The sequence below is a fragment of the Petaurus breviceps genome, unplaced genomic scaffold (assembly GCF_028583685.1).
Source record: "Petaurus breviceps papuanus isolate PSGF00001 unplaced genomic scaffold, PetGlider_PUasm1.0 90919, whole genome shotgun sequence".
Lineage (NCBI taxonomy): Eukaryota > Metazoa > Chordata > Mammalia > Diprotodontia > Petauridae > Petaurus > Petaurus breviceps.
This window is the reverse complement of record NW_027187378.1, coordinates 41,251,991-41,274,040: the sequence shown is the minus strand read 5'-3', so window position 1 is coordinate 41,274,040 and position 22,050 is coordinate 41,251,991. Positions and strand designations below refer to the sequence as shown.

The window sequence follows — 22,050 nt, the reverse complement described above, 5'->3', positions numbered from 1 at the left end:
CTCTATCCTCTTAAATAACGCTTGTATTAACTAGTCGGCAGCGCTGTGACGAAGCTCGGCGGACAAGAGGTAAAAACAACTGCGGCCATGCCGCTCTGTTCTCGAAATTAGTTAGTAGGGGCCGTTGGGCGAGATCGCGGTCTCTTCCTAACCGCCTCTGCAATTTGAAGACAGCGGGCCTGGCCCTCAACTCTCGCGAGACTCAGCCAATGATCTCGCGAGAAGTACCACAGCAGGCAGCGATGGCGGCGGCGGGAGCCGGAGCCGGGGCCGGCGCGGGGCCGCCGGCCTCAGCGGCGGGAACCGAAGAGGGAGAGGCGCCACCGGCAGCAGCGACTGTTGCCGCCCCAGCTGGAGAGGGCACGTCGGCAGTACCTGCCACGGATCCGAACTCCGGGGAGGCCGAAAGCGGGTGAGACAACCTGAGAACCCCAGCATCTCCCTCTTCCCCCCCACCCCCACTCCCCAGGCCCGAGCTTTCAAGCTGCTTTCTTGACTGTTCTCGCCGAAAATCCCGCCCCCTTCCAGCCCTGGACCCCGCCCCCCTCCAGCGCTGGGTCCGCCCCTCTCAAGCCCTGGGCCCCGCCCCCTCCAGCTCTGGGCCCCAGTCCCAGGCCTAGCCTCCACCCTACCCAATCCGGAGCCCATCGCCTGCTTGAGGCTCCTCCCCTTTTCACGCCTGGGCCCTGTCCCTGCCTTTCCTAACCTGGAGCTCATTGAGAGCCTGGGGCTTCTTCCTGTCCCAGCCCTGGGCTCCGCCCCCTCAGAAGCTGGAGCTGAGACCCCGCCTTGTTTCTCCACCTCCTTACCCTGGCCCCGCCCCTCCAACACTTGCACTTACTGCCCGTCAAGGGTACCCCAACCCAAGTTGTTCTTGACCCCGTGTCACTCCCTTTTGACCTTCTCTTGCTCACCTTTGGCCCTGCTCCTCCCCAAATTTTGGGTGTTTCACGATCCTTCCAGACCTTGGACCCTTTAGGAGCCTTGCAGCCTTTTCCCAGCCTTGGACAAGTTGCAAGGCAGTGTCCCCTACCCTCTCCTTAAAGTCCTGTTCTATGAAGACTTTAACATTCCACCAAACTGTCCCATAAAGAAGGTTCTCATGTCCAATACCCTGCTATGCTAATGCCCAGAGTCCTTCTGTATCAGTCTCCTAACCTCACTGAGAGCAGAGCCCCACTTGCCCCAAGAAAAGGCTATTCCACACAAAGCCTGTCATGCATATTTGACATACATGAGGCTAATCATGTCAATTTCAGTTTAATTAAAGATGCATTTATGAACTGTCCACTACTTTAAAGCTTGCTTTACAAAAAGAAATAAAGACCTCCATAAGACAATATCTGCAATTTCATTTTACGCCTTAAATTGAGAACAGTGAGCCACCATCATTATATAGTTACTACCTACACAAGGGCAAACTTGTCCATCCAACACTTCTTTTTCTTAGTATCATTACCTTTACCTACACCCCTAAAACTCCTCTTCTCCCGTGGGTTTTGTGACCTGATTTTTACTACCCAAATATGTCGTCCAGGAGCTCTAGTCTAAGGGTATCCTTGGCTAAACAAGAGACTAGAATTTCAAAATTCTCTTCATTGGATAGCGTGTTTCTCCTGAAAATATCTTATTTGTATAAATGCATTCTCATAGGGATTCTACCTTGGTTGATGTAACTGCTGGTTTGGAGACCGAATCCTCAAATGGAAAAGATACACTAGTAAGTATTTCTTTTGTTTTGGATTTTTGTATAGACAGCGTCTTGTCTGAACCCAACTAGTCTGTAGATTTGATCTTCTAATTTTCCTCTAAAATTCCATGAATCTAGGAAGGAGCTGGGGACAGTTCAGAAGTCATGGACACTCAGACTGGTTCTGTGGATGAAGAGAATGGTCGACAGCTGGGAGAGGTGGAGCTGCAGTGTGGGATATGTACAAAGTGGTTCACAGCAGACACCTTTGGCATTGATACCACGTGTGTATTTCCTTCAGCTTTCATAAAGATATCTCTGTTAAAAATGGACACAATAAGTAGCGATTTTTAGAATCTTTGTAAATATAAATACTAATATGTAGACATTTCAGAGAAATAGTATTTTATTTGTCCCCCATCTTTCATTTGATAAAGATGTTGAATTAAGGGGCGGCTAGGTGGCACAGTGAATAGAGCACTGGCCCTGGAGTCAGGAGGACCTGAATTCAAATCTGGCCTCAGACACTTAACATGTACCAGCCATGTGACATTGGGCAAGTCACAACCCTAATTGCCCAGCCTTCCCCCCTCCAAAAAATAAAAAAAAAGATGTTGAATTAAGAAGTATTATTTAGTGAGCACTTACTCTAGGGTACTTACTGTGCATCCAAGATTTGATGCTCTAGGGAAGTTTTTTTCAACCCAGACTATAAGGCAAGCTGATACAATATCTAAATTCTGCTGTGAACTGCTTCACTCTCTGGGCTCAGCATCTCAGGCAAAGGAACGAAAATGTAGTAATTTATAGGTTTTTACAACTAAGGAATTTTTGTAGTGAAAGTTTTATGTATTAGTAATTTGATATAGGTACCTATGATGTAGGTACATATATTTAGGAGATACTCAGTAATCTTTAAATGGGGACCTAAAGTTCTGCTGTGTTATAATCCTACACTATACTTTTTTACATCTCATCTGTCTCTTGCTAATAGTTCTTTCTTTCCTTATCCTTTAAATGTGGGGTTTCATTCCCAAAGATTATCCTTCACACTCTGTCTTCATTCTCTTTTTTGTCAAATTCTTCTACTCTCTAGCTACTCTATATCAACAACTCTTGAGCTTCATTCCCATAGTTCAAAGGGCCTGCTAAATGTTTTTACTAGGATAAATGTAATCTACTTAGTCACTAAGTTCTCCTATTATTTTCCAGTTTTTTTTCCGTTCTTCCTATCACAAATACTATCGTAAAGGCTTGACTGGGAGCATTTCATTTGAAAAAGAGCTAGGGGCTACTTTTGACCTCAGTATTTAGTAGTGTAGTAGTAGTGTAGCCAATATTCTTGTGGCACAGTGAATAGAGCACCAGCCCTGGAGTCAGGAGGACCTGAGTTCAAATCTGGCCTCAGACAATACTTACTAGCTATATGACCTTGGGCAAGTCACTTAACCCCAGTTGCCTTTCCTTCCTCCCTCTAAAAAGCAAAAAAAGGGGGAGGGAAGACAATATGCTCTAAGGCTACATTTATTGAATAAGTATTCCCACCCTACACTGTTCTGGTCAACCCACATTTGCCGTATTATGTTATTGGGTATCACATTTTAAAAGGGTTATTGATCAGTAGGAGTGCATTTAGAGGAAATTATTAGGATGGTGATGACATTTAAAACAAAAAGTTGTGATGGTTGGGGGTAAGAACTGAGTATGTTTAATTTGAAGAAGTCTAAGGGAATGTGATAATAATATTTAAATATTTAAAAGACTGTCTTGTAAAAGAAAAATTAGATTCATTTGGCATAGACCCAGAGGGACTTGAGCCAGTGGTGGAATTTACAGACTGGTAAATTTTAGCTCAGTATAAGAAAGAACTTATTAACATTTAGAATTTTCTGCCAATGAAATAAACGGCCTCTTAAGGTAATGAATTCTCCATCATTGGAGATATTCAAGAAGATGCTGACTGACCACTTGTTAGGTATATTATGGAAGGGCCATTCATTAGGTAGAGATCTGGATTAAGTGATCTCTTATATCCCTTACTAATAATTACTGTAATACCCTAGCTTGGGCCTCAATTCACTGATTTTTATTCTACTGCAGTAATTGTATAACTGCTGCATGCCTCCAGTTACTCCATATTCTGTGCCTCCATATTTTTTCCCCTCCACTCTGTCCCACACACTATAATGAAACTAATATTTTAAAAACTTTGTTTTAAATATGTCTCTCCCCTGCTCAATGGCTATCCATTGCCTGAGGATAAAGTCCAAATTTATTTTCGTATTTGAGACTTTCACATCAGCCTCATCCCAAACTAGGTGCTAGGTAGGACAATGAATAGAGTGCTGAACTGGAGTCAGAAAGCCTTGAGTTCAGACTTGACCTCAGATATTCATTAGCTGTATGACCCTGGGCAAGGTGTTGAACCGCTGCATGCCTCAGTTTCCCCAGCTGTAAAATTCTAATAATAATAGCATCTACCTCCCAGGGTTGTTTTAAGGATCAAATGAAAGAATATTTGTAAAGCATTTTGCAAACCTTAAAGTGCTATATAATTGCTAACTATTACTATTATTGTTATTATTTTATTTATTACTTTCCTATTCTCATATGTCTTGCCTTTTCCACCCCTCTATAACAAATGCTCCCACATCTGAAATGCCTTATCCCTTGTAGCTCCTTAAATTCTGCCCCTGATGAAGTGATTACCCAGTCCCAGAACTCTCCAACTACTGATTATAGGATTGATTTGACAAATCATCCTTTATTGTTTAACTTTTTACATATTAATATCTTATCTTCCCAATGAGATTGTAAGGAAGAACATAGATCTCTCTAGTACTTCTTTGTACTTTCCACTTAACTGGCACAGTCTCTACTTAGAAAAGGTGCTCAATGATTGGGATTTATAGCTGTGTTTACAATAAACCACCCTGAACCCTGCAAAAACAGACTTATCTCCATTTGGCTGACACAATTATCAGATAGAACAAACCTCTAGAGGATTTTTTAATCTGAAAAAAAAAATCCTTTTATGGGTGTTTTTTATTGTCAGGATCCACAAGTTTGGATGATTATTTTTTCAAGTTTAAGGACTGTATCGAGACTAAAATTATGCGGTATTTTCGGTGAGAAAAAAATATAATATATGCATACACAAAGGAAAATATTTAAATTTGGTTCTTTGCAGGTCCTGCCTACCTTTTATGACAAACTACAGTTTTCATTGCAATGTTTGTCATCACAGTGGGAATACCTACTTCCTCCGAAAGCAAGCAAGTAAGTACAAATTCTATAAATGTAGAAATGGGGAATGTTTTTGTCTGCTACAATGGGAGGAGACCAGCTACCACCTTGTTATTTACTCCCTGAGATTCAGAGGCTAAGGTTTCTGCAGCCTGTCCACTGGTCATTAGTTGTCCCTTCACCATCTTCAGTTCAGCTGATGGCTATGTTCTTGCTCATCTCTTATTTTATGGAAAACTTTACATGAATAACTCTTTGGCTTTGGGGAAATAACCTGTTACCACAGATTAAATCTTTTTCTCCTTTTCCTTTCAAAGACTTAAAAGAAATGTGCCTTAGTGCTTTGGCCAACCTGACATGGCAGTCCCGAACACAGGATGAACATCCTAAAACCATGTTCTCCAAAGACAAGGTAGAGTTGCCCATCCTTTTAGCATTGGTAATATGGTAGCTCCAAAAAATCAGGTAGGACTTTCTGGATATGAGCTTTAAGAATAATTATTGAATTTCAGAATAAAGTCTGACATTGGGTTCAAGTTCCATGTTTTTCACTTGTTCTGTGTAACTTTTTTTCCTTTGTTACAATATGTTACATGACTTGTAGAGAAGCAGCTTGGCATGGTGGATAGAGAGCCAACTTGTGAGTCAGAAAGCTCTTAGTTCAAATTCTGCCTCTAGACAGACAGCTGTGTGACCCTGAGCAAATCACCTAACCTCTTACCCTCAATTTCTTTGTCTATAAAATGAGGAGATTGGACTTGGTGGCTTCTAAGTGGGCTTTCTGGTGGGCTTCCAGTTCAAAATCTGTTTTCCTGTCATCATCAGCATCATTATTAGCAACAGCAGCTTGAAAAACATGCAGCTCTTTACTTCCACTTAAATGCTGAATTAATCAAGAAGTATTTTTTTTTTGAGGGTATTGTATGTGCCTGGCATACTTAGCTGTGCCCTGTGGCAGATGAGCCAGTATAGGATATGATTCTTACCCTCAAGCAGTTTATAATATAGATGCTGAACCAAGACTTTTGTATAATCAGTAATTAGATAATTCTGTAATTGCATCATCAAGTGCTAAATTGCATGATGCATTTTTATTTTATTATTTAGTTTTTGCCTTTTTTTTGGAGGGCAATTGGGGTTAAGTGACTTGTACAAGGTCACGCAGCTAGTTTTTGTGTTAAGTGTCTGAGGCTAGAGGATTTGAACTCAGGTCCTCCTGACTCCAGGGCTGGTGCTCTATTCACTGTGCCACCTAGCCACCCCCATGATCCATTTTATAGGAGCTCAAAAAAAAGGTGAAAATTCAGAGAAAACCATGAAGGGCTAGAAGTGGGCTTTTTGAGTTTAATAGAATGTAAGTTTTTCAAGGATAGGAACTGTTTCATTTTTGTCTTCGTACCCTCAGCACCTAAACCAATACCAGGCACTTAGCTGGTGCTTAATAGGTCTTTGTTGTTTAAATTATTAGATAGAGAAAGATTTCAGTAGACAGTGTGGACACACCATTTTAGTGGTTCTATTCTGAACAGCATGAGCTCTCCACCATAGATGCCTATTCATCTTTTCCCGGTACACAGCATAGATCATTGTTTCTTCTTCATAGTATGTGATGAACAGTTAAAAACATTATACTTCTGAGAAGGGGTCCTTAGGGAAGCCCATGAAACAAAAAAAGTTAAGAAGCTTTGCTTAAGAAGTTATTTTTCTCATTGGATTTCTGGTGTAATAGCACACTAAGACAAAATTAGTGCCTGGTAAGGCATTACCTTTAAAGAATTGGAATTAGCCTATTTTGGAAGAAGTTTGGGGTTTTTCTTTCTGTCAGCCTGAAAAATGTTCATCTGCCAGCTTTAAATAGCATTCCCTTTATTTGGCCCTGTGGACCAGTCTTTTCACTGTGCTGCAAATTGCTGACTCAGCAAAACCAATCCAAAAAAAAAAAAAAAAGAAAAGAAAAAGGAAAACAAACTCCAGAAGAGCTTAGTGCCAGCTATGCTGGGATGTCACCCTCCAAGCGCAGCCGTGTCCATAAGGTGGGAATTGGCTGTGACATCGAAGCAGTGTTTGAGACCAGCCTCACCACCTTCTGCATGTCCCTTGTGATAGATTTTTAGAAGTCTGTCAGGAAGCTGGCATCCAAGGAGACTGAGACTTCAGTTCTGTTACAGCGTTCTTCCTTTAATCTGCTTCCTAGCTTTTTTTTCTACAGACATTTTTACTTGCCTGCATTTGCTCTTTCATTTTATATAGCCATAATAAGCTATGTCCTTGATTTGATCATTCTGCAAGCCGATTTCATTAATGTCCATAGACAACAAATTACTTTAGATATATTTGGTACCAGATTCAATTAGAAGGAACCAGATTATGCTTCTGTAATTGCCACAAAGCCAAAATGATTAAGAGATTTATTGTAAAACAACAAAATGCACAAAAAAAAAGTTGGTGGGGAATAAAATTACTTATTTTGTGTGTTATATCTTTACATATATTTTCTTTATTGACAGCAGTAACTGAAATACTTTTTTAGCCATGTAGACCATGTGACCAGGTCAGAGTATATGAAAGATGACTTTGTTAGCTGGTGTGAAATACTGGCCAGAAATGATGAATAACAAGTCATAATTTTGCATAGTTAAATTGGTTATATTATCTGTTAGTTAAATTGGCTCATTTCCTTTGTGTTTTAACATTTTTTTCATCAAATTACAGCACTATGAGTTGTCTCTTTTTAACAAAGAAGAATTATTTGCAAAAGAGAAGGTGTTTTGTTTTTATTTTTTGTTTTGTTTTTTGCTTTTGTTGGAGGGGGGGAAGGTAAGGCAGTTGGGGTTCAGTGACTTGCCCAAGGTCACATGGCTAGTTTTTTGTGTTAAGTGTCTGAGGCCAGATTTGAACTCAGGTCCTCCTGACTCCAGGGCCGGTGTTCTATTCACTGTGCCACCTAGCCTCCCCAAGGTGTTTTGTTTTTAATCTGTGTAAAAGATGTGGACTTTTGGAACAGCTGTTCTGGTTTCTATTATATCATATGGAAGGGAGTCCTAGACTTTGAGGCTATGTGAGTTAGTTTTCCCAATCTGATTCAGCTTTAATGGGGCATCACAGTTCTGAACCTAAAGAGTTAAGAGGCCAGACCTTGAGGTATAGATAACTGGAAACCTTAAAGTATAGTCCCAAATAGCCTGCCATCATGCTTTAAAGGTCTTTGGAGGATTTATGTGACAGTTCCCATGGAGGCTTGGTGAATGAAAAATTTAGAAAGGAGAATTTAGGGTTAAAGTCATTTAATAGAATGAACTTGATTAGTTTCCCTGTGGTTTTCCACAGATAAATTGTCAGCTCCTTAGAGGCAAAGGTGATCTAATACATTTCTTGGGGCCCCTCTGTTCCTAACACAGTGTCTTGAAGTGTGCACTTAGTACATAATAATTAAAATAGTGAACAGTCATGCTTAGCTTCTCCCTTTCATTTGGAAATTACTAGCCATGTGACCTTGGGCAAGTCGCTTAACCCCAATTGCACTGCCTTCCCCCCTCCAAAAAGCAAAAAAAAAAAAATGTAATTATTTTTCTCTTTCTTCAGTGACCAGTGATGTTTAAAGCAGTTATAAAGATATTAAATCATCTTTGTTTTTTAAAATAGGATATTATACCATTCATTGATAAGTATTGGGAGTGCATGACCACCAGACAGAGACCTGGGAAAATGACTTGGCCCAATAATATTGTGAAAACAATGGTAAGTAAAAGAAAATTGAGGAAATTAGATATTTAAAAAGCTAGTTTCCTTTAGAAGAGTTTTATTCTTCGTAGTCTTTTTCTGTGTACTAGCATAAAGGAAATGAGAATAGCTTGATAGCCAGTTTTTGAGAATGATCAAGAATAGGTTCCACATGTGAATTTAATCAGTTTGTAAGTGGATCTTGTTCAGATGGAGGTGAGACAGGATTTCTCACACTGTTCATTAAGAAAGATTTATATTATATAAGTTACTTCACCTCTTGGAAGTCTTAGGTAACATGTTAAAGCTATTTGTGTTTCAGTTTTGTTCAAACATTTATAGACCCAAACCAAACCATAACGCAGAATATATAGGACCCTGAGTTAGTGGCTTTTTCTTCAGATGAATAGGCTCCTTTAAGCATTGTTCACCATTTATTCATGCCCTTATCAACTCTTGCTTGGGCTGTTCCTCTTCAGTCTCTCTGCCATTAGTCTCTCCTTATTGTAGTCCTTTTCAACATTACTGATGTGAATTTTCCTCCCATTCAGTAAGAACCATTGGCTCCCTAACATCCCCAGGACCATGCTCCCCCCTCCATAAACTCCTTGTGCATGTTACTCACATGCATGTGTCTGTCACCTGTTGTCTTACCTTTGTGCCCCCACCCCTTGACTGTCCACCTTCCCCAGCTCCTCTTGGAATCCTGGATTTCCCTCAAGACACAGGTCAGATGCTACCCTATGCTTGGGGCTTTCCCCATCAGTTACCATCCACACATCATATGTACCTAGGTAAGTGCATATCATCTCCCCGTGGAGGATATAAGCTCCCCTCAGGACTCAGCATACTTAATTTTTTCTTAGCAGCCCCGACATCTGGCATGATCTATGGTGTGTAGTGAGGGCTTAATAACTATATGTTAGTTGTTTGATTAGGAGACACTGATGTTTTTGTGATTGGTGATCTATTCAGAAGCTGCCTGCCTTTAATGCTAAAATTCTCCTTCTTTTCAGAGTAGAGAAAGGGATGTTTTTTTGGTGAAGGAACATCCAGACCCTGGAAGTAAAGACCCAGAAGAAGATTACCCCAAATTTGGCCTTTTGGATCAGGTGCACTAGTTTATATTGTATCATGTGGAAAGAGCACTAAACTGGGAGATGGCAGATCTAAGCTGTAATCAGGGCTCTGCCTCAAGTTTCTGTAACTAATCTCCAAGAATGCTTCCAGAATGGGTATTCTGTATTTCTGTGTACTTAGAAAGCATTCTTTGGTTTTTGAGAAAGACTTTGTCATAGCTCTCAGACTAAGGAAAAATATGGTATTCTACAAATCTCAGACCTTTTCAGGAATGTCACTTCTAGTTCCTTTGTGCTATTTTAATTCCTTCTCTATCTTACCTGGAACATCTGCTTCCTTGGACTTGATTTGATGGAGCTATTTTAAGAGATTTGTTTTTAAAATTACATGTTTTCTTCCAGGATCTTGGTAATATTGGCCCAGCTTATGACAACCAGAAGCAAAGCAGCACAGTATCCACTAGTGGAAATTTAAATGGCAAGTGTTGTTATTTGTTAAAATATTTTCAAGATACTAAATAGGAATGCTTATGGAAATCTTGGGTTTAGAAAGCTCAGTTGATAGCTATTCAAAATGATTGCTTTTTTTAATAGTCACTTTATATTTTGTAGCTAGGCAGTTAGGTAATTTAGTAGGACTTTTTGTCACATTGTAAACCACATGTGGAACAATCTTTTTCATTTGGAGTCAATTTAGTTATTTTTATTATTTTAGAACCATAATTTACCCCATAATAATGAAGGCACTTGGTTTGACCACTAGGTGACAACTTTTGGTTTTTCCTTAACAAATTATGAAAACATTCCATGCTGGGTTGGGATCCACCTAAGGTAAAGAATCCCCCATGCCAGAGAAGTCCAGATCCTCAAAAATGACTCCAACACTTCATTTTAAGGAGCTTCATGGCTTCATTTAAAGCTTCTTTTACTTTAAAGAGCTCTGTAGCATTTAGCCTCAACCGTTACTTTCATTTATAAGTTAATTATCTTCCTGTTCTATAGGTCCCATTTTCCTCTTTTTCTTATTCTGAGATTTTAAGTTGTTGAGGAGTTTTATTCAGATTCAGCCTTTGTGTTTTGATTACTTGCTGACAGTTATTTTTCCTTTTGGCGACCAATCTCCATACCTGAAATGAATTTATGTTCTGGTGACCTCAAGTGAAGTGGGTGGCTAGAAAGTGGGCAAATTTTCATTATAAAAATAGTATCCACCACTTGCCTCTTAGAATACTCATGTCTTCTTGAATTTCCAAGCTTTTCCCACTACTTTAAAGAATTTCTTAGGACAAAAATTAGTGAGGATGTTGTTTGTTTCCTTTCAAACACTGATTTTTTTTTTCTCCTTTAGACTTGTTAATATTTGACAAATACATGGTGCCACTTCTGTTCTTACAGGTGGAGCCTCTTTTGGAGGTGAATATTTACCTCTCAGCCTCTCAACCTTAAGTATTGTGTGGTTTGGAAAGTGCTTTTTTGCTCAGTTGTCCTAGAAGCTAAAACCAATTTTAGAAAATCTAAAGCATTCTTAAAATGGTGACCGTAGAACTTAATATGAGACTATAATTTCAATTTTAATGTTAGTAATTAGAAGCTTTTTACACTGTCATATTCTGCCTGGCCTGGCCAGTCTTCTCCTTACTGCCTTTTGTTATGTTCAAAATAATTAGATTCAAAACATCACTAAGAGTTAAAAGTGTAAATTATACACCTAAAAATGCCTAATGTGTTAAGGTAACCCAAATTAAACGAGAAACATTCGAGTCCTGTTTTAATAATCAAAAATCTTTGTGAGGAACCAGATGAACTTTTGTTACAATTTAAAAATTTAATTCTTTAATACCCCATGACCTGCTTGTGCAGAATATGATCTTGTTCTTGACCTTGTTCCTTTTTTACTGCAACAGGGGAATACTGATATTTTACAAGCTTGCTACACTTTTAGATACTGTACTCTGTGCAGTTGTTGTTTACATAAAGGTGTTTGCCTACAGTTCCATATATAAATTTTAACTTCACTTGAGAAAAATGGGCAGAACTATACTGATTCCTTATTTCAGAACTACCCAAGGTACTAGTCTGGTGTGTATGTGTTCTTCTGTCTATAAAATGTGTGTGTATACATACATACATACATATACATACTCAGATCGATCCTTTCATTTAATACCACAGCCCAGGTCTAGTCTATCTTGAATCTAATATTTTGACAACTTAGTATGTTAGTATGAATATACCCAAAAAAAATCAGTATATTACTATGAGTAGACCCAAAAAAGTCTTGCTAAATTTTAAAACCTTCTGTTTTTAATTGTGTAAAACTGATATTCTTCATGTACCTAACGTGGGAACAATGAAAATTGATTAGGCAGCACTGGAGAGAAACACCTTTTTAGTGCTTTTGTTTTTGTTTTTCCTTGTTTGGTGTATTTTATTTGGTTGAATATTGAAGTTAAGTGCTTAACTGCTTTAGCAGGTACTGTGTTTTTATTATGCTTATGGAGCGTGTACCATGTGCTGTTAAAGCAAGTGGAAATCTGCTTGCAGTGAGGATATTCTCTTTATGTAAATGTTTGTTCTGATTTTGAAGGGGAAAAAAAATCTTAATTGTTTTCCTTTTTTTTAGCTCTGGGTATTTGGAAACTCCATAAAGAAATTGCATTTGTCAGTGTCCTCAGAAAGTGAACTACTAGTTGTGTTTTATTAAGAAAGAAAAGATTGTTTTTGTATGCACATATTTAGAGTGTTTTAGTTTTTTGAATCATTTTGACCTGAGGAGAACTCTTAAAAGACTCAATTTATTATACATCTATTAAGCTTCTGCTGTGTACTGAGGAGTGTTGTGCTATACCCTGAGGGGAGTCAGAGTTTAATGGAGACAGGGTCGCCACCCTGATGGAATTTACCATCTAGTAGAGTCATTCAGAGTTAGGGTGAAATTACATTTGTTGTCCTTTTAGAAAGGCTATCTTTGATGTAGTAGAAATGCACTTCAGCCTTCTAGTCCCCAGGGAGTTTCTGTCCTCGACTCTTGTCTCCCTTCAATCACAGCCAATTGATAGTGAGCTTCCCTCTCTTTCTAAGGGGGAATTGCAGCAGGAAGTAGTGGAAAAGGAAGAGGAGCCAAGCGCAAACAGCAGGATGGAGGGACCACAGGAACAACCAAGAAGGCTCGAAGGTAAAGAGAAACACCAGTATACCGGTTGGCCCAGGTACTAGCCTCATTAGCAAAAGAGGCATGTTCTCCAGTGGTTAAATGGGGAAAAGGAATCTCTTCATCATTTAACCTCCTAAACAAGAGTTTCTTAAACAGTGAAGGGGGGAAAAGCCTTAGAAAGCAGCTATGCCATCTACTCTGACTTGTCATTGCAAAGCAGAATTTCCATAGGGCAATGCCCCTTGCCTTATCCATTCCCTGCTGTTTGTTTTGTTTCCCGTTTGGGTATGTTGGGGTGAGAATCACAAGAAGTGAAAACTATAGGATCTTGACAAAGGGCAGAATGGGGAATAGGGAAGAAGGAGTGAAATCATTATTTGATGTGATGTTCTTGGGCAGTGTATTCTGTGCTTTCTCTCATATCTCCTCACTTCTTTCTTGTCTTTGGTCCAAATCTGAAAGGTGAGATCAACTGTGCCACTCCTTAACTAGGCTGACAGCAATACTCATAGTTGATAGCAGAAAGTTACTCGGTAACACGTTACTCAGTTACTTGTTAATACAAAGTTACTCAGTAATATGAACATCTCTCCTTTTCCCCTAATTATTGCCCTTTCACACACAGCTCCAATACTAAAAGCCTTTGTGATCCATCATTTTTGAGGATAATCCTTCCACTTGTGCAGATTGCCATCCTTCTACAACTCAGTAAGCAATTGAATGCCCTTGTGTGGCCCCAAAATTCATCACCTGGTAGTCTTTCATTTGGTACTAATCTTTCCCAAACTTAATGAGAGTAGGCCTGAAAATATAGCCCATTTCTGGGACCATACTCAGGGACATACTTTACAGCTTGATAGAATCTGCTTCTTTTCAGTCTAGTTTTCAAGAACCACAGTGAAGCATCAGAGTCAGATGTTAGCATAGGGCCTACACAATAACTCCTTAAAAAAAATCCTTGGGGGGGCTAGGTGGCACAGTGAATAGAGAACCGGCCCTGAAGTCAGGAGAACCTGAGTTCAAATTCCGCCTCAGACACTTAACACTTACTAGCTGTGTGACCTTAGGCAAATCACTTAATCCCAATTGCCCTGCCTTTCCCCCCTCCAAAAAGAAAACAAACAAACAAAAATCCTTTGTGGTATCTCAGAGACTCCCACAAATACCAGTCATTTGCTTTGCATTTCATGCTTGTCTACAAACCACTTAGAGCATGATCAATAGTTGTTGGGAGGTTGTTTGAGAACCATTGTCCTAAATAGATACCATTCTTCTGTTTGCCTGTAGGAAACAGAATGATACATTCAAAGAATAAAATATGTATGAATTGTGAATGTGTTTTTAGAGGAAATCTGACCATGTAAGAAAATCTATATTATTGATGTCTGAGCTAAAGAGGACACTAGTTTTTTGTATTTTTTTTCCTTTCTCCAGTGACCCCTTGTTTTCTGCTCAACGCCTTCCCCCTCATGGCTATCCATTGGAACACCCATTTAACAAAGATGGCTATCGGTACATTCTCGCAGAACCAGATCCTCATGCCCCAGATCCTGAGAAATTGGAACTGGACTGTTGGGCTGGGAAGCCTATTCCAGGAGACCTCTACAGAGCCTGCCTCTATGAACGGGTTTTGTTAGCGCTTCATGACCGAGGTGCGCAGTAAGCCTACCATACTAGAAAATAGTCGTGTCATTTAGAGTGATATCATTAACTTTGTTCCTTCAGTATTCAAAAGATCCATAATGTCCTTTCTTGGTGAACTCCCACTCTCTGAAGGTCACAGCCTCTCTCTGACTTTGCTAGACAGTCTTTATGAGTAGTCAAACCTTTAATGAATCTTTCCAGATTTAGCCAGGTTTGCCCTCAGACGAAATATACATTATCTATCAGCCTTTCTAGCTTGAGAGGGCTGACCAGAGATTGTATTGTGTTTCATAGCCCTTTGAGAACCACAGATCATGTCCACATCACAGTGAGGCATCAGAGAAGGACTTGAGTGAAGACTTCTACTTCATTCAGTACTTCAGGTATCTCTGATTTCAGTGGTATGGGTACTCCCTCTGCTATTACAGATTGCAGCCCTTCTCCTACTTAGTAGGAGATTTGCCAAAGAATTCCTTCACTAATTGGATGATAAGCTTCAGAGAGGAGGCTCATACTTATGGTTAAACCCTTAAATTTGAAAACCTTCAAAAAATGGTAAGGAATTTTCCAAGTTATTGTTTGATCTAAATCCAAGACAGTAAAACTATCACTGATGTTATTCTTTTGGAACTAGGTTATCTGTTGGGGAGCATTGGTTTTTCTACCATAATCAGGAATTAGATAAAAGCCAAATCAATGACTAGAATTTGGTTAGTGAGACAAGGCCTAGTGATGTTGGGAAATTTTACTTGCTACCAATATTCTTGTAAAATGGGAGAGGAAAAGACACAGCTAGTACTTGATTGTGGTTATTTTAGTATCAAGGCACAGAATGTTAGTGTAAAGAGACTGGTGGCACTTTCTGTATTTTAGGGATATTTTGGGCATATTTAAACTGCCCAACTTTCTTATGTCTGAATGGGTTCCATTGGAATCCAAGGACTTTGCCCATGTGTATAGTTTGTGTGCTTCCCTGTGCCCTTTCTTAATAAGAAAGTGATTGGAGTCAGAGGGCTTAGATATGAATGCTAGCTCTGTTGCTTTCTAGGCTTGTGGCCCATCCAGTCAAGTTGCTTTACCTCTTCAGTTTCCTCCTCTAGAGAAGGAGAATAGCATTTGTGCTCCTCACTTCATGGGCTTGTCATGAGGAATATCACTTAGACCTGAAAACTGTGTCAATACAAGTCATTATCCTCATTAGTAACAAGAACAATTAGCTCTTTAAGCAGTCTTTTTTGATCTTCATCACTATAGCTCCTCAGCTAAAGATCTCAGATGACCGACTGACTGTGATTGGAGAGAAGGGCTACTCAATGGTTCGAGCCTCACATGGAGTTCGGAAAGGTGCCTGGTACTTTGAGATCTCAGTGGATGAGATGCCTCCAGATACGGCTGCCAGACTGGGCTGGTCCCAGCCTCTCGGTGAGCTTATGTTCCCGTAGGTGGCAGCAGATGGTATCCCAGGGTTGGTCTGGACTAATAGAGCTAAGTGGGAGGGAATTTTGTGCGTGGCTACCAGCCAGAATTCTGATGAGCATCTTATACACCTTCCTTTGAGATTCCTGTGAATGCTTTGATAACTGAGCGTTTGCTCTTATGTAATTGTTTATTGCCTCAGAAACATTGAGAAGGGGCCATTTTAAGAAACTAAAGTAAATCAGACAGAAATTTAAAGAGAATCATTACTGTAGGAAACCAGAGTTGACCTGACTTTCTGAATCCCATGTATTTTATTGGGACAGGTAACCTCCAAGCTCCTCTGGGCTATGACAAATTCAGTTATTCATGGCGGAGCAAGAAGGGGACCAAGTTTCATCAATCCATTGGCAAGCGCTACTCCTCTGGCTATGGTCAAGGAGACATACTGGGGTTTTATATCAATCTTCCTGAGGAGACAGAAACCGCCAAATCTTTGCCTGACACCTATAAAGATAAGGTCAGTGTTTGCCTTCTCATGGATTCCCAGCTCTTGTTTTGCAGTCATGATAGACGTACCCAGCAGACCTATTGTCATTTTTCAATTAATTTTTTTTGTTTTTAGTTTTTAATGTTTTGTTGATGCCTTTTTATTTTTATATCCTAATAAACCCCTATCCCTTCTAACAAGGAAAAATAATGAAGCAAAACTAACATAGCAATAGTACCCTGCCTTTCTCCCAAGAAGAAGATGTGTTTCATTATAATTGCCTGTAGTTTAAACATCCAAGCTTAGATGCAGATAGCAGTACTTCTAAAACTTTACTGTCTATGGGCAAATTGCTACCTCTCTGAGCCTTAGTTTCTTCATCTGTAAAATGGGAATAATACTTGCTCTGTGAATCTCTAATATGAATAGTTGTTATTGTTACCATCTTCCTCCTCATTATTATTATAATAGTCAAAGTCCAGCAGGGCCCTACACTGAGTGGGGAAACTGAATTAGAATCTAAAATCTTAGTTGTTATATTCTCTAGTTCTGATAAATTGACCCCTGAGAACTCACTTTAGACTAATCATAAATTCCTACTATTAATAGTGAGTACAGGGCGGCTAGGTGACACAGTGAATAGAGGACTGGCCCTAGAGTCAGGAGGACCTGAGTTCAAATATGACCTCAGACACTTAACACATGCACACAAAAAAACTAGCCATGTGACCTTGGGCAAGTCACTTAACCCCAATTGCCCTCCAAAAAGCAAAAAAAGAAAAATAGTACAAAAACAATAGACTATGCCTTAGAAAAGAAAGGGAACTCTGAGGTGGTAGTATATGAGAGGCCCTGGGGATTGTATGGTGAAAGGTTGCCTACTTAATTTTGGTCAATTAAATCTGAGCGTCTCATCATTTCATCAAGTATCTGAAACACTAATTTGAGGTAGAAAGTAGGGAGCAGGGGCGGCTAGGTGGCGCAGTGAGTAAAGCTCCAGCTCCGGAGTCAGGAGGACCTGAGTTTGGTTCTGGCCTCAGACACTTAACACCCACACACACACACACAAACTAGCTGTGTAACCTTGGGCAAGTCACTTAACCCCAATTGCCCTCCAAAAGGCAAAAAACAAAAACAAAGAAATTAGGGAGCAGTAGAACATGGTTCAGAAAATCAAGAGTTAGTGTGATTTACCAGCCTGTTTTCTAGCTCTGTTGTAACTGCTGTGGCTTAGCAAATTCAGTTGAAATATTGTGTCCCTGATTGCTTGCTTCAGACAGTCTTCACGAATACAAAAAAGAGGTGCTTTAGACAACACTTTTTGTCATTATCCAGATGTACTGGACCCTGAGAATTCATAAAGTTGCTTTTTAAAAAATATTTTGACATATTTCATCTTCTCTGGAATCATAGTTGATCAGAATTCTTAAGTCTTTCCAACCAATACAGTTGATTTCCTTTTTAACCCCACATATTTTATTTTATGCATTGAAAAACATGATTCTGAGAAGGGATCTGTCTGTGGACTTCACCAGACTGACTAACAGAGGAAAGGTCAAGAAATTTCGCTATATCCACAGATGAATTCTACAAGCTGTCGCATAGGAAAGCTCAGATATAACATAAATCCCAGTTTTATTTTTGGTTTTTATGAAATGTAGACACACAAGGTAGAAGACTCAGTAATTCAAGATTGAATAAGCAAGAGTCCAAACTAAACTTATAAAAGGTCAGCAAATGTCTTTATGACAGTTTTTCATACAGAATATGTACTACATTACTTCTTGGGAAGTGAGGAAAACAATTATGAAATCATCCCGTGGGGAGTGTCTTAATGACTAAAGGGCTTTGAATCTCTGTCCCAGACTGCCAAGACTGGACACCAAGTATGTGTTGTTTTGTCATTTTGTGATACTAGAGATGATGTTTCATGATGCTTACTTTCTCTTTTGCTTTTCAAGGCTTTGATAAAGTTCAAGAGTTACTTATATTTTGAGGAAAAGGATTTTGTGGATAAAGCTGAGAAGAGCCTCAAGCAGACTCCCCATAGTCAAGTGAGTTAAACTTTTTACTTGAATGATCTAAAGCAAGAGTTGGAAAATTATGGCCCTTGGGTCAAATGTGACCCATTGACCATATTTGCATAGCCCACAAGTTAAAAATAGCTTTTACATCTTTTAATGAAGTTGTACTTAGAGCTTGTGGGCCGTAGTTTGCCAAAAATTTACATTGGGAGCAACCCAGAGAAAAAGAGTCTAGAGAAGAGAGCATAGAAACCACAATAAAATGAGCATCCATGTGAGATTCAGCATGAAGAGTTATGCTACTTTTCCTTAGGTGAGAGTGACCTATACCCGACATGTTGCAGTGGAAATCTCTAAGACTAGAAATCAAGAGACTTTGACTTTGGACAGGTCACTCAACTTCTAGGTGACTCCTTTCTTTCATCTGTATGATGAGGATAAAAGTACTTGTTCTCATGTAGCTCACAAGGCCATTCTTAAGAAAAAACTGCTCAAAATCATGTGAGACTAAAAAGGAGGTATGTGTAGCCAAGCCAATGTTTAAGGTTCAGATGGGGGTATGAAACAACTGATCTGGTGGTATCTGGCCAAATGAATATGCAGAAGTCATCTGGGGATTTAAGAAAAGGAGAGGATAAAGAGAAAGTGGAGTACTTAGGAAAAAATGTGGTGGAATAAAGAAGATGGATGACAGAGCATCTTATAAAAAATAAAATAAAGGAAAATGAAGTAAATGGGAATGAGCAGCTGTCCAGATAGAAAGCAAGGAGAAAGAAGGTAGTTCCTACATTCAGATGAAGGTGAGTGAACCTGCTTCAGAAGAACCTGCCTTTTCTAAGGATGAAGATGCTGAGGGGTGGGTAGAGAACCTAGAGAAATGAATCAAGGGCTAACTTTGAGGACTGAGAGGGAGAACAAACCTAGTAAAGAAGACTTCAAAGATCAGTCAAGGTTTTATTAAGTACCTTCTGTGTGCCGTGCACTGTGCTGGACACTGGGGATATAAGTACAAAGAATGAAGAAATTCTACTTGTAAAGAGCTCACATTCATTACAAGAGGTGCAGATAAGGGCAGAAAGGGAATGAAAAGAGGTAATTGAAACAAGACCTCATAAAGTCTTACAAACATGTTGTAAAGCACAACAGAGAGTAGAAATATGTAATACAAAGAGCTTAAGTACAGTATGCTAGCGACTTAGCTATTAGGGCTCTAAGGGAAGAATCCCCTGAGCTAAAATAAATGACAATTTACTATGTTTGTGAAAAACTTTTTGTACCTTTTGGTGATGGATTGCAGAAAAATTGCAAATATGTCTTGCATGTATATATACTTTTCCTGATAAAAAGAATGAGTAGATGAGAGTAATAGGTGTGAAAATGCTTTGAAACTTACAAAGTGACATATGGACATAAAACACAATTACTGTTATATGAAGGAACTTTATATAAGCCAGAATGTATTCCTTGTACCTTATTGCCCATTCTTTATAGTGCCTTCAACCCAGACATTAAGTACTTCTAAGAGTTTTCCCAAAGCCATTGTTTTTTTAATTGAACTTTATTTTTATTCAGTGAGCAAAAATCCATTTTCTTTCCCTTATTCTCCTCCCACCCTCGATTGGGGAGGCAAAAACCTTTATAGCAAATATAATAGTCAAACAATGCAAATTCCTGAATTGACCATATCCAAAAAACCATGTCCCATCATTCTGTCCCCAAGAGTCCATCACATGTCTGTCAAGAGGTAAGTAACATATTTCATCATCTGGAAGAGTAACATAACTCTGGAGTCATAGCTGATCATTGGTTTGATTGGAATTATTGTCTTTCTAAGTCATTTGTTCATACATTATTGTTGTTATGCTGTTCCCTTTGTTCTGCTCACTTCATTCTGTACCAGCTTGTACAAATTTTTCCAGATTTCACTGAAACCACCCCTTTTCACCCATTTTATGGCACAGCAGTACTCCTATAAGGTTCTCAGCCATTCCCCAGTCAGTGGATACCTCTCAGTTTTCAGGTCTTTGTTGCTACTTTTGCACCCATGGGTTCCTCTCCTTTATCTTTGTTCTCTGTGGGAGGACAGGCCTAGGAGTTTGGGCACAGTTGTTTGACAACTCTGGGGCATCATTCTAAATTAAAGTCATTGGATTTTAATCTTGCAGATAATATTCTACAAAAATGGTGTCAGCCAAGGAGTGGCCTACAAAGAAATTTTTGAAGGGGTCTACTTTCCTGCCATCTCACTGTATAAAAGCTGCACGGTAGGTCTGAGTGTTGTCTTATGAAACAGATCCTAGAGACAGTCGGGGAGAGAGCAATTGTTAGATTCTGCAACAAATCAGAATAGGTCTGGTGGTAGGATAAGAGTTTGTTTTTAGTTTAAAAGTTGGTAGTGTTAAATACTTCAGAACCAGGACTGAATCCTGGGGACTTTACAGAAAGGGAAAGAGGTTTGTGGACCTGTTGTCGCCATTTCCTCACTTATGTGCCTAGAATGAAAAGGATGACCAGCTACATAGACATCTTTTCAATCCTTTGTGACATATAGTAACAGGCATTATGTTAATTTTTTTATTAATAACCTTTCACTCTTCATCATACTTCCAGCTAAGCCCTATTAATTCTGTCTCCTTGCTCTCTCTTTCATCTTTCCCTCCTTTCTGCTTCCTCTGCAACCACCCTACTTAAGGTCCTCATTTTTACCCAAACTATTGTCTTAGCCTCCTGTCTTCATGCACTCAGTCTCTCCCTCTCTACTTCATGCTGCCTGAATAATCTTCCTAACACGTCACTCTGATCATGTCATTTTTCTACTCAAAAGCCTCCAGTGACTTCCCATTGGCTACTGAATAAAATATAAATTCTCACATCTAATATTCAAGACCTTCCATGAACAAGTTCCAGTCTACTTTCCCAGCCTGATCTAATAACCTGCTGCCCATCCTACTTCCTGTACATTCCAACCAAACTCTTATGTCTGTGTTTACCTGTATTCTCCCCCCTGCATGTGTTTGTTCATGCCATCTCTGTGCCTATGATATACTCCTACTTTTCATTTCTGTATAGTGAAGTCCCTGAATAGAGGGAACTCCATTCAGACCATCTCATCTATGAAACCTTTATAGGCTTCCTTCCTTTCTATCTATCCCAAATGAAAGTGGTCTTTCCTTGCTCAGAATTCTCACAGCACTCTGTCTACATGTTTCTTTTGCAAAAGTACAATAGAAAGTGGGCTGGATTTGGAATCCCAGAACCTAGATTCAAATTCTGGTTCTGCCACTTAATAATAGTATAACCTGTTTCCTCATCTGCAAAATTAGATGAACTTTGAGGTTCCTTCTACTTCCAAACCTATTACCATATAATCCCATCATATTTTGTCTTATATCATTTATTTGTGTACTTATCTATCCTTCTTCTTAAATTAGAAATTCCTTGAGAGTTCAATTTATATAATATCAATCTATGTATCTTTCCCAATTTATTTTCCCCACTCTGATTTATAGAGTGGTACTTAATAAATGTTTATTGAATTGGATTAAATAATAGGTGATTCTTGTCTTGATACTTCTGTTCTCAATTTA

The 22,050-nt window shown here is 39.2% G+C and overlaps 1 protein-coding gene across 1 annotated transcript in view; it reads left to right on the top strand.

Annotated features, from left to right (window-relative positions):
* Window positions 1–203: 203 nt before the first annotated feature.
* The window catches only part of ASH2L (ASH2 like, histone lysine methyltransferase complex subunit), a 23,648-nt gene continuing 1,801 nt past the window's right edge, over window positions 204–22,050 (top strand). The window contains exons 1-14 of the mRNA XM_069075916.1: window positions 204–412; window positions 1,654–1,720; window positions 1,829–1,974; window positions 4,881–4,969; window positions 5,254–5,348; window positions 8,579–8,674; window positions 9,673–9,768; window positions 10,138–10,213; window positions 12,817–12,910; window positions 14,324–14,541; window positions 15,788–15,955; window positions 16,276–16,469; window positions 18,401–18,493; window positions 20,629–20,727. Coding sequence (XP_068932017.1) covers window positions 210–412; window positions 1,654–1,720; window positions 1,829–1,974; window positions 4,881–4,969; window positions 5,254–5,348; window positions 8,579–8,674; window positions 9,673–9,768; window positions 10,138–10,213; window positions 12,817–12,910; window positions 14,324–14,541; window positions 15,788–15,955; window positions 16,276–16,469; window positions 18,401–18,493; window positions 20,629–20,727 — 1,734 coding nt within the window. The 5' untranslated portion in view covers window positions 204–209. The remainder of the gene's footprint in view (window positions 413–1,653; window positions 1,721–1,828; window positions 1,975–4,880; window positions 4,970–5,253; window positions 5,349–8,578; window positions 8,675–9,672; window positions 9,769–10,137; window positions 10,214–12,816; window positions 12,911–14,323; window positions 14,542–15,787; window positions 15,956–16,275; window positions 16,470–18,400; window positions 18,494–20,628; window positions 20,728–22,050) is intronic.